A 13,491-nucleotide genomic window follows, 5' to 3' on the forward strand; every position below is an offset into this window, starting at 1 on the left:
TTACACAAAACGCAGCAAAATTTCATAAGTTACGTCATCTCTTGTCAAATAATCTGTTCAAAATAACATTAGAACCAATATGTTCAACTAAGAACACAAATGTAATTCAAACCACCAATTCCAGAACTTCACCCAATATCCTCTCCAAATGCTTACTCCTAATGTCATTAAGCCTAAGTTTAGGTTCTTTTACCTACATTTCATGATTTTCCACCCCGACCAACAACAATGAACTAAGTATATTGAATATTCATAAGGAAATGACACATTATTGATTCCAAAAATGACGCATTATTGATGCCACAAAGGACGAATTTCCCACCCTCACAAAAAATAAACCAAACCCAATAAAATCAATCTAGCAAGTGAACTTACCTCTCAAAATCAATCGGGACCTCTGAAGTCGGTCAGCTGGAAAGAATGTGGTGGACATTAGAGAAGACTCTTTGGTATTTGAGACTCCATCTCTACCAAAATCGAGGAACAACTGCTGCTGTGGCTTCTAGCTACAAACAGAGAGATATGCTACTTTGCTTTCATCTGGAATCTTGTCAGCTGAATGAAAAAGAGAAGGGGCTTTCACTTGAGCCATAGAATCAAAACAGGGCAACAGCTAGGTAAGAGACATTCTTCGTAATACCCAGGTTACCATAGATCGCAGGCCTCCCAACGAGCTACTGACAGTCGAGTGACTATACGATTTGGGAGATTTGGATCCTTCTAATTGTGGGTTTGCTTTTCATTCAAAAAGAGAGGATTGTGTTCTTCAGTTTTTCACAGAGAGGGAAAGAGGGAAAAAACTGAAGTTGGGTTTCTAACGGGTTAGATTTCAACCCGTTTCTACATGCACCCTCTTTTAAAAACTCACCGTTGGATGAAATCCAACGGCTCTTACATACCCCTCACAAACACCCCTTATAACTTCCCACTCACTATAGACTCTCCCAGAGAAGAGTGGGTATGCGGGCTTCTTTCGCTTGAGTTGTTTCAGTGTGCCATCGGATTTTGAAGGTGTTCAGTAATCTGATGCTATCGCAGAAAATGAATTAAATAGGCATAATTTCTCTCAAAGCAGCTCCCTCATAGCTTTCATAAAGTCTTATTTTATTGCACTAGCATTCTGATGCAACAGCGAAGGAAAAGGATTTCTATTACTCACGGGATGGCATGAGCTTGTTCAGAAGCTAATGTCTGTGAATCAGGGATAATCTTCCATTTTGTTGGACTAACTTTAGACCTTGCCTAATTGGGTGGGGTCAATTATCGGCTGTATTTCGGCTGTACCAGCCCAAGAGTCTTCTAGTGTCTTTCATTACTATATTAACGAGTCTGAAAATCACAGAAGCATTAGGTCACTAACATATACAGGCTGTAATCACTTCTTTTGGCATATGAAATAATTCACAGAATTGTCTCAGTTATAGTAACATATGCTTCTGTTCAGGATTCTGCAATGCAGCCAAGTGTGATGCCCAAGGTCTCTAGGGAATTCCAAGAATCCTACTAGTGTGATGCTATGTTCTTCACTTCTCTACAATTTACAGAAAACAGCAATCGTAAGTTAAACAATCAGTCGATCATAGTCGAAATCTGGAAGTATTTAGAACAGAAACCCAATATCCATGTTCCTTTTATAGAGATCATATAATTTGGTTTTTGTTCCTTTTTTATTTATTTATAAATTTACTCCATTCATGGATAATTCCAACAACATCTTGTTTAGTTAAGATCTAGACCAGCTGCACCACCCAAAACAACAACCTGATGCCACTAGAATTTGACTCAGAAGATTTTGATTGACCTATCACAATATTATTATTCACCATGCTCCCTACTCAGTAAGCATCTCAAAACCTGCAAATAACAAGAATTTTAGAAACACTTCAAATTCTTATTTGGGAATGCTGTCTGAGCATTTTATAATAAAAAAACAATAAGGTATACCATTCCTGTTAATTGCAAATAGAGGAGGAAACATATTCTGCAATGAAACATTTCTGCAATGACATTAGCTTAAAAAAGGACTTCTATGAAACAAAAAAATTAATAGAGTATATTAAGAAAACACAATAGGAAACAAGGGTAAGGGTTTTCAGGGCAAGAAAAGATTTTGGCATACAAGCAGATAAGGAAAATTTTCAATAGAAGCAAACCTTCTCGCATTCAGATCTTAGCTTTGGATCACTGTTCATGCCCATTTTACTCTTGTAAGCAGCAACTAATCGTCTTGTGCGTGCTTCTTTAGCAGCTTTTTCTTCAGCTGTTTCCAGCACTTCCCCCGGGCGTATAACTCTTCCACCACCAAACTGAACAAATAAAGAAAACTTAGTTAAATCAATCACATTTTCAATCCCTTCCCCTATTTCATTCTTAGGATTGATTGCATATGGCACTTCTTCAAATATCCGTTTAAAAATGAAAGCCCCTATTCATGCTTAATGTTATATGCATGTATCAAGCACGTTAATGTAACACTAACTGTGACATTAACTGTCACACCGTTTTTGAAATGTCGTTCGGTCTAGGAAATACACCCCATGAAGAAACTTTTGGCTTGTAAAGATCTGAGTTGTCTCCTTGAGTCTGCTCTGGCTTCCATGCCACTGCATCAAAATTTCTAGCGTCTCCCGACTATAATCTCAACGTCAGGTGAGTCCCCTTCTGGAAAATAGTCTGCCATTGGAATCCAATCCAGCTGGCGGTCCTCTATCCTCCTTCTTAACCGCAGAGCCAAGTCCCACAAAATCAATACTTGAAACTGACAATTTTCCCTTCTTGTCTACTATCTCATTCCCCAAGTTTCCCCCCGTACTTCTTTCCTCCAAACCTATAAGACAATCCAAATACAAATTTTACCCCATATTTTAAATTACATAATTCATTCTTGAGAAGAAATCCAATAGTATTTTGTGTTTGCTATCGCCTTTAGAAAACTCCAGTGCATTGCTCAGAAAAATAATGGAAAAGCAAACTTAGAAAAACATAAATCAAATTATAACTTATAGATTATTAAACCTTCTACCATTGATGAAGAAGCAAATAAACAAACACCTAAATTTACGTAAGTCTACGGCAAGTATCTGTTTCACTTCAATAAAACATGGAAACTGTCAGTCTTCAGCTCTAATATCAAATCTTCTTCTTTTTTTTTTTTTGTTCTTTTTTTTTTTTTCTCTTTTCAAAATTACCTGAAATTTTGTCACTCTTCCCAGAATTAATATCACCACCCACGATGCCTTTACTCTTGTTGATGCCCAAAATCGGAGGAGAACTTAGGTGGAAGAAGTGTCAATTGTTCAGCATGACAAGAGGGTTGTGGACCTTCGGCAAGGAGAGATCCCACAAAAAAAATAGGGACGAAGCAATCATCAAGTTTCGGATACCGATGTGGTACCTACCGAAGGCTCTCCGATACTTAAGTCAACAAGAGTAGGTTATGTAGTAATTTTGGTAAAGTAATAGAAAAGGTGAAAAGTAATTACCTTTTTTACTTGGGCACTATTCCTCTTTTATAGAGAATTGAAAGTGAGAGTTTACACAAAGTTTTTATGTGGAACTTTGTCCAAATCGTTGTAGTGGTGACACGTGTCCATGGTTCTAGGCTCTGTAACTGAGAGCTTCGGCAGGCTTCGGGTCTATCTTCGTGTTGGTCCTTAAGTGCCAAATATTCTTGGTTGATTGTGGTATAAACAATAGTCCCCCAGTTTTGCGATCAAGAGGTGGCTTCTGGGTTGGATAATCAAATGAAGTATTTTTGATCTAGCAAGCGCCGTAGGGCGTTCCCCAATCCCCCAAGTTTGCAAGCCAGAAGTTGCGTCCACCATGGGGGTAACTTGGTGAAGCTGTTGAGTTGGCGTTTGTTGGGTAGGCGAAGAAGCGACCCATAGTAGACTAGTTAGTGGCACATCTAAGTCTTTAATAGAACAAAGTACTTCTACATATGGGCTAGCACAATGTTGGAATTCAAAATTCGGCAAATAAAAAGTTTTGCATCATGCAAAAGCTGCCTCAGTATAGCTAGCTTAGAGCTTCGCAAGCGCTGCCGTCACAGTTGAGGAGCCACAATTTGGATGAAAGGTCGCCTTTTAAAATACTCTAATACATAATTTTTTGGTATAATTGATACAGATAACGAGTTTTATGAGATAAATTCAAAATTATTCAATGATCATCCAAACTTGGTTAAATATGAAGTTGGTAAGTTGTTCGCTTGATTAACTTCTAAAATTGTCGATGAACATTTGTATGCTCAGGGGACGGGAGATGTGTTTGACCAAAAAACACTTTTTATGGTACGGTTGAATGTACTAGGGATCTTTTCTAGAGCAAATTGCACGAATTGTCTTAATTTTCTAATAAAAGAATTTCTAGATTCCAGTTATAAAATGAGAGGTGGTCGTTCTATTTGTGGGAGTTGTTATGTTAGATTTGAATTTTACCACTATTTTTAAGTACATTTGTTTTGGAGAATGTACTCTTTGTGAATGTGAGTGCTAAGCTCTTCCTAGAAATGGTAATAAACTATAGTCTTAATATATATTACTTATGGCCAATGGAGTTTAACCTAGTAGAAAAGGGCCTTGACTTGGATAATAGAGGTTTGAGGTTCGAACTCCTATAACATCATAGTTGTGTGTGTGTGTGTGTGTGTGTGAGAGAGAGAGAGAGAGAGAGAGAGAGAGAGAGAGATAGATAGATAGATAGATATAGAGAGAGAAATCCCCCTCCCTTGTAGTTTGTACTATCACTTATATTTAAAAAAAAATATATATATATATATATATATGAAATTATTACTTATGGTAATTAAAAAAAGTAATTAATATTTGCATTCATATATTTTATTTGTACAATAAATGTGAGAGTAATAGTAGACATACCAGATTTTCGTACCAATTTTTTATACTTTCTTATTTGGCATATGCCACATATATCAATCACCATTTTTGTCTTATTATTTTTTTTAATAAACTAATGGCAAAACTCCATCAACTATACACAAAGCTTCAATAATTTAATGTTGTAACTTTGAAAAGAATAATTTTTAAAGTCTAGTCTCAAATATACATTTACAAAGAAACCACGGCTCTTTTATTCACGAATTAACCAAAAGAATAACTAATATATAACTAGTAAGTTATAACCATAGGCAAGACAAATAATAGAATATGATTATTTTATAACGTGTATACTAATACTGCTACGCAAAGTGAATTACACAGATCATATAAATAGAAGTTCAAAATCGTGATTGTCATATTTGTATGCGTTTTTTTTTTTTTTTAAGAATTATATCCTAGTTCAATTTATTGAACAAGTTTTACTTACAACCCTCAACTCTCTTGAGTCTTTTATATTTCTTCCTTTCTTTTTCTTCAAGATACCTTTGTACAACCCAAACCTTTTGGTTGTGGAACATAATTGTTAAATCGGGTAAAATTTGTAGGGAATAGGGTTTTTGAGGAAAACTTGTGCAGAACTCAACGCATAGGCATGCCAGATATGATGCCATTTCCACATGCAGAGTAATCTTAATGCACATACGTTCAAAACGCTCTTTATATGTGAAACGGATTGTAATAATTTCTTTGGCAAATATCAATGTAATAGGATGATTTTTCATGATAAATCCGCTAATGTTAGCAGGAATAACTACTATCAAACAAGTACTACATAATTTATGAAATATTCATAATGCTCAGGATCGAGGAAAATGAAGAATTTTAGAGAGACGTGCTAACAGTCCACTACTAACAACACCGATATTGTCATCAACTTAACCACCTTAAGGGAATATTGTGGGAATGGTGTTGTGTAAAAATTTCTAAACACTTTACAACCAAACTTTAAGAGTACAAATCACCTAACAAGCCATATCTAATATGAAATCAAAATAAGAGCGGAAGCATTAAATAAACTAGGGATTCATGCAAGTCTCATTTGGTCCCAATCTTTATAAGTTTATGAAAGTGTGCACCAAAGACTCTCTAAATCCTACTTGAGAGAAAGATAAGATGTTAATACCTTTATAGCAAATCTTGAAACCAAGAATGGTGTTCAAGTAGAGGGAGTGGTCCCTTTGTTGTTGGCTCTACTTTGATGTTGATTCTCTACCTTGTAGCTCTCCAAATAGGTACAAAGATATGCACCTCCCCAAAGCTCTTTACAAAGGATTGAATGAGATGAGAGAATGAGTAGACAACAAGTGAAGAGTGGTGCTAGCACCCTCACTTGATGTGATAGATTGAAGGGGTTAGGGAGAGAGGGCTTGATGCTTTCTCTCTTCTAATTTCACCAAAATACCCTAGGATGATAGGATTCCATAGCTACACACTTATAGAATCAAAAATGTCAAAAGAGTGACAAAAATGCCCACAAACCCTAGTGCACCCACAACCACACACCCCACCCCCCAACCCCCCATTAATCCTCCTCCTCCTCCCTTTTGTGTGTCATCTTTTGCTATCTTGATTCAACATATTAATCTTATAATGTGTCACATATGTGCCTAAGTCCATATTGTCAAATCCCTTTTGAATTTCCAAGTCATATGGACCTTTAATTAAAGTTTCCTAACTTTAATTGAATAATTAAATTAATCTAATCAATTTAATTGCTCTAGTGACTTGACTAATTCAATCACTCACTTGTCTAACGAGTGTTGGTCCTGGTCATCCTTAGTTGTCCTTGTCAAGTGTCGGGTCAACTGTTTGACTTTTGAAATTTTGACTTTCACATTGACTTTGACCAAGTCACAAAATCATTCATTCTCTTCATAATTTCCCAATCGATTCCTTTTCGGTGTGCGATCTTATAGGTTCTAATTAGCGAGATAGTGGGTATGAATGATTCACTCAGAATCAAGTGTGAATTGTATTCCTCCATACAATTCTCCCCATCGGTGAAGGCAAATTGTAATTAGTCCTTACAGGGCTTCCACAAGCCATGAGTGACACCTAGCAGTATGTCATGGTTACTCAAACTATGAAGAATTCATGTAGAGAACCTAGTCAGTTTGTGATTACAATGCAATTCGATCATTCTCTAATTCAATGCTCTATGTCATATTCTTGGGATATGGTAAACTTGTGTCAAAATCCCTAATATGATGTCTCTATATTATATGATTCAATTTGATGAAATTGCAAACGTTCTTATTTCAATTTCCATCCAATACTTAGGTCAATGATTCACTAATCATATCTTTAGAGTATTCTATCTTCTTACTAAGAGCAGAGATTCCTTGTTGTACATTCACCTGTCTCTGCGTATACGCTGAGAATCCTGAGGAACACATTTAAGTCACATCATTTTGATACGACCGTATAATGCTCTCAAAGAGAAACAACATATACAGAAGACAACTGTGATGTCTCAAGTCTAAGGATTAATTTGCATTATCACAACTTAGAATTCTAAGACTTCCATACAAGAATTCTAGAGTTAATCTCATTTAGTGGACATCATCTTCTATAGAGTACCTACACATCTGTCTTAACGAATGACTTGAGACTAGTCATCCTCCCAATTGAGTAGACATAATGTGTACTAGTCTTTGCAAGTCACTATTGTCCAATTGGTGATCCTCCGTTATTTAGAATAGTTTAGAATATTGAAAGAAAAAAAACATAGGTTGACTCGTGAGCTTCAAGTTACAGAATTTAGACCTTTTTTTTTTTCCGGATAACAAGAGGGGCTAAGAGCCCAGGACAAGAAGACTAAGCAGAGACAACACGGGACCTAGACACCCCAATAGCATCCGCAGCCGAACAATTCACAAAGGAAAGCTGGCACTTCCGCAAAAGACTGCACCCCTGGGCCAAACTCAAAACTCTTAGAAACCTCTTGGAAACCAAGACATCAGTAACCGCATTTTGCTCCCTAAAGATATGCTTAACTGAACACCTCCAACCAGCTTGAATCTTTAACTTGCAACAACTAATAAGGCTGAAAAAGGGGCGCGTGGAAATAGTAGAGCTAGAAAGAAGAGCCACAGCCACACTTGGCAAATTTCACGAAGCCTTTTTTCACGAAGCAAATTTCATGAAAGATGAATTGGCTGGCTTCTATACGTATGGCAAATGTCTCTATATTGGTTTCTAATTTCCCCGCTAATGTTTTTTAAGTTTTATTTCTATCATTAAAAAAGGCAAAAATATGTCTTATTGTTGAAAGAGAGAAAATCTCTATCAAGATTCCCACCTTTTGTCTCCTTTTATCCTCTATTTCTTTAACATAAAATAAAGAAACTTCTTCTTTTTTCCCAAAACTAAAGTTACAAAAATAAAAAAGCCAAAACCATTTTTTTTTTTTTTCTTATCTTCCTTGCCCACCGACCCACATCAAATCACAACAAACTGAGACCAACCCCAACAATCCCAACCCTCCCCAGTAGATCAACACCATGAAACAGAAAAGTTAAAAAGAAACAGAGGTGGTTGTTGAAGAAGGAGAAGAAGATGGCCCATTATCCTCCAAGTTTCTTGGGACACCCACATCAACCCCACAACCTGCAGATTCCATCAAGCCACCCAAATCAGCATCACCTGCTGCCCCAAATATCAAGTCAAAATTTTCTTCAAAGCCCAAGTCCTCAAACAGGTCTGGTAACTCTAAGGGCTTGTTATCCAGAGGGATGTCAGGAACTGGAAGTTGAGCCATCAATCCTGTGTCCAAAAAGTTCCAAGTGAACTTGTGTTCATCTGCAGCATCCATGACTTGGTCCATTGTATTACTTTCTATGCAATGCAGGAGATGTGGATACTGAGGTTGGGTTGAGACAATTTGTTCTTGTTGTTGCTGCTGTTGTGGTTGTGGTTGGTGCACTTTGTGCTCGACTTTTTCGTCTTCCGGCAGTCTGGCATCGAAGCATTTGGGAGGAGTTTCTTCCGACTCTTTCTTGAATTTGTCAATGTAGTTGTTGATATCAAAATTGGTCACTGCATTTGCTCCTCTGTACTCTATTGCTGCCATGTCATATGCTGCTGCTGCCTCCTCTTGTGTATCTTCAATAACACACAATAAATCAAATTATAAATAAATAAATAAATACAAAAAAAACAACAAAATAAAGAAACAATATAAAATCAACTAGAACTACATTGTCGACCACATCTATAATAGACGTGGGATTCACCTGTAAACGTAGTTACGTGTTATTAGCGATGTGATCTACAATGTGATAGATAAATATGGTTCGACTGTTTTAAATAACATTATGATTAAATGCATGTGTATACAGAACTCATGTGACATTGATAGTTCATACTATTTAACTAAAAAAACATACTAGTGAAGATCATTATGCATTTCTATAATTGGACCAAATAATTAATCTACAAGAATTTCAATGCCCCACAACACCTAATTTTTGTAGCATTTAAAAAGCAAAAAAGAAGGTAGGAATTAGGTGAAAGCCTACAAGTACCCTTCACTGCTTCACATGCTTGTTTTCAATTTCCCCTTCCCCACTGTTTTTTTTTTTTGGGTCTCCAGTTGTAAGCACAAACATTGAACTTTGGAAAACAAAAAGGCAAAATATAAGAAAAGAAGATGCACAGAACCTGAAGCAGTGGACCTATGTTCCCCGACAGTAGAAAATTCATGCTTTAAAATATGTTGTCTTGAATTTGAAACCCTAATTTTTCTCTTGCAATTATCTTGAATTTCAAACCAAACACCTTTTTTGTCCCTGTCATTGTCGTACGGTTGCAGAATTTTAATTTGATAAGAAATGTGGTCACTTCTAAATGTAAATACAAAAATTAAAAATTAAAAAAATCATAATTTGAGAAGAGCAAAATCATGGATCATGTATTTTGTCAGGTGGGAAATGGGAAATTAGCTGAGTTTGGTTACCAAAAAGAAATAAAAAAATCTGTGTAACTTTTTATAAATAAATACTTTTAGATAAAGATACTGTTTGTGTAAAGTACTGAAGCTTGATATAAATAAATACTTTTAGATAAAGATACTTTTTGTGTAAAGTACTGAAGCTTGAGAATCAAATGAAGCATATTTTATTCAACTACAATAACTAATCAATTAATTTTTTTTTTTATGACCTTTCTATTGTGCAGGGCTATAATATACTAAACTCACACACACTACACAGATGCCAAAACTCGAATCCAAGACCTTGCATGAGAGAGCAATTACTACGAACTACTATACTTAGTGGGTCCCTTGCCTCTCAATCCCTACTTAACAATCAAAGAAAGCTCGTGTCCATCACTCATTTGTGCGTGAACGACTGACTGCCGTTGATAATTATAGTCCAAAGATGAGAGAATGAGAATTATATCACACGCAAATGAGAATCGAGACTAGCTTTCTGGTTGGACGGTGTGGATCTGGCATAAGAAAAAAGACAGCAGCAAGATGAGGCCAGGATGACTTGGCACACCCAGAGAGAGCCACAAGGAGAGGCATAGGACACGTGAGCCCCCGTGCCGGTCGCTTTCTTGAATCAAAACCAAGATCAATCTGATCCACTGCGACCCTTTGAAGAAGAATGACAGGCAACTTTTATTTTCTCTCTCTGACTAAAAGGCAAAGGCTGGGTGTCACGTGCCCCACTGCCGGCAATTTGCAGCAAATATCACACTCTTTTTGCTTCTTAAAATCTCTCAACCCAACCCATCTGACCAAAAGAAAAAAAAAAAAAATATATATATATATATATAAATAAATAATCTCTCAACCCACCCTCAGATCCAGTCAATGCAATCGTTGGCTGGTTGCGTGTACCTCCTGCTACTATTGTACTTCCGCATGTACCTGATTACTGCCATCCTAAACCCAAAACCCAAACCAAATCGTACTTTTCTAAGGTGTTTTAATGGTTTTTAATATCCCCCTTTTTGGTTTCAAAAATTCAAATGAAAATAGTTTTATTTCACAAAAAAAGAACGAATGAAAAACAAGATCAGAACACACAGTTACGTTTCAAAAATAATAATTGATTTTCATTTACTCAGGCAAAATATTTGGTATTTTGGGTGGTGCAACTACCTTTATTTGCTAACCTAAAAAGTAATAACTCTATCAGTTCAATCTTTTGGCAACTTCCTAGTTGAACCTAAAGTTTACTTACTGATAACATTGACTACGAAACTGATAACATTGACTACGAAACTGCCGAACCTAGAACTTCATGTGTAAGGTAAATACTGTTAATCACTTGAGCTACATACCCCTTAACATATGAGGCTGTATTTGTTTGTGGGTTGCGTTTTTTATTTTTTTCTCAAAGAAATATACATAATAAAATAAAATTAATACACACAAAAATAGAAGATAATTTAAAATTTTCATACAGAAAACAGATTCAATTTGACATGTATATTATATTGGTTTGGACCGGAATGGAAAACTAAAGGTGCTATAAAATTGGCCACGTCTGTGCATTGGCTGACCCAAAGGTGCTAGAAATTGGCATCTATAGTCAGTAGAGCAGTTGGAAATTGGCAGCATCCAGTTCTTCAGAAAATTCCAAATTAAAATTAAGCTGGACCGACTGACTTTTCTGAAAATTTCTGCTAAAAACTCCTTAAATTTTTTGTTTTAAATGAGACAAAATGTGAAGGCATGCATAGTTAATGAAAGTCCACTGAGTGAGGCAATTGAAATTGGATCTGAAAATTTGAAAAATATAATAATTAAAAGAGAAGGAAAGAGAGGAGAGGAGAAGGTACATACTATAAGTTCCAAGGTATAAATACTTGTTTCCAAAAACTCTTCCAATTCTGGCCTCCCATCTTCCGTTATGATGATGCCTGTATTTTTTTTTTTTTAAACAAAAATGTATAAATTTTTACCCAAAGAATTGTATTGCATTCCCAATTTGGCGTGTAAATTGCATTTAATTACCTAGCCACGCCACGGTACTTCGAAACGCCTCTAGAAAATCCGCTGCTCCGGCGACGCAATGAGGCTAGGTATTCTTCCCGGGAGGCCTTCTGCATTTCTTCAAGCTCCTTTGTGTACGTTTCTATCTGCAGCATTGCACGCAAATTCCACCATTGTTGGCAAGTTTAGAGGACATTAATCAGTACCCAAAAATGGGAAGAAAAAAAAACTTCTTCTCAGACTTAGCTGTGACCGTCACACACGTGACAGAGGCAGTGTGTGACGGGATTAGAGTCAGAGAGAGACATTTCTCCAGAGACATTAAGATTGGCGTAATAAATGTACCGGGAAATTCAGGGTTGTCCCGGGGCCCCAATACTTAAGGGCAGCAAGATCGTAGGTATGAGCAGCAGCCTCCTCACTATCGTAGGCCCCTATATACATGCCATAAATTAATTAATAAATTAATAAATAACGTCAAACGCAGGCAGTTTATTTAATAACACCCCGTCAGCCCCCATGACCACATAATTATGAGAAAGATTCTTTTATTTTTACCTTATATATATATATATATCTTATTTTTCCAGAAGTGGAAAAATAAGATTAAATTAAATTGAAAAAAACAGAGAGTCAGAGGAGGATAAAAGAAAATACAAGTAAAATATTAGATTGAAGGAGAGACCGACTTACCCAAATAAACTAATTAAGCAGCGGCAAAAGTAGAGCATACGAACGTTGCATTGACAGAGGTTTTTACAGGAATAAAAACACAGTCAGAAACACACACAAAAATAAATAAAAGGATTATCAGATTTTTTTTATTAAAAAAAAATTCAAATTTACAGATCTCCTTGGACCCGATCAGGATTCAGTAAAAGAAATTTAACTACCTTGGCGTCCTTTTTTGTTCTGAATGTTGTTCCATGAGCTCTTATCCCAGAGATGAGCTTCAAATCTTCCAGTCCATCTATGCCTGTGGACCCAAAAACACAAAATGCAGCAAAATTTCAGACATGCAAATGGAAATTAAGAAATCCCATTGAGAAACAAATGGGAAATTCTCTGTAAAAAAATTGTGGGAAATTAATGGACCTGGTGACCCCTCTGTAAATGGAGCTTCTTCTGCCCCCTCCTGTGTTTGGGTTGGTGCCATTTTGGCATTTCTCTGTTGGGTTGCTCTGGTTTTTTCTAATCCGCTTGGCCTTGGGCTTCTGATTCTCTGCCTGGTTCAGATGGGGAGTTTCAGGCCCTGCAAATGAAGATGAAGAAGAGGAAGAAGAAGAGCAACAAGAACTAGGTGACCTCTTCATCTCCCTTCCAATTACAGAGAAAATGACAGAAACCCAAGAAGAAGAAGAAGAAGAGAGAAGAAAAAACTTGAAGAGGAGGGTGAAAATCGGAAGGGAAAATGAAATAGTGGAAGATGCAAATGCATGTCTGGGGTTCCTCTGGTTTTATGGTGAGTGGGTTTAATGGAGTTGTACTAGCATAAGAAGAAGTGGCATTTGGGGTAGACAAAAGTGGTTTACCGAAAAAGGGAGAGAGGAGGACTGCGGAAGAAAGAAGTTGGAAGGGTGGTGTGTTAAAATATACAAGGAAGCAAGACCATTTTTCTGGTTTTGTGTTGGGGGAGGTTAA

At 36.5% G+C, this 13,491-nt stretch overlaps 1 protein-coding gene across 1 annotated transcript; it reads right to left on the reverse strand.

The window, feature by feature from the left end:
- Positions 1 to 7,771: 7,771 nt before the first annotated feature.
- Positions 7,772 to 13,491, reverse strand: LOC117617403 (ethylene-responsive transcription factor WRI1). Its single transcript, XM_034346761.1, has 7 exons — positions 12,946 to 13,491; positions 12,744 to 12,826; positions 12,544 to 12,552; positions 12,196 to 12,284; positions 11,872 to 11,996; positions 11,701 to 11,777; positions 7,772 to 9,005 (listed from the first exon to the last, which is right to left on the reverse strand). The coding sequence occupies exons 1-7, from the start codon at positions 13,161 to 13,163 to the stop codon at positions 8,419 to 8,421; spliced, it is 1,188 nt and encodes a 395-aa protein (XP_034202652.1). The 5' UTR covers positions 13,164 to 13,491; the 3' UTR covers positions 7,772 to 8,418.

This window comes from Prunus dulcis, chromosome 2, assembly GCF_902201215.1.
Source record: "Prunus dulcis chromosome 2, ALMONDv2, whole genome shotgun sequence".
Lineage (NCBI taxonomy): Eukaryota > Viridiplantae > Streptophyta > Magnoliopsida > Rosales > Rosaceae > Prunus > Prunus dulcis.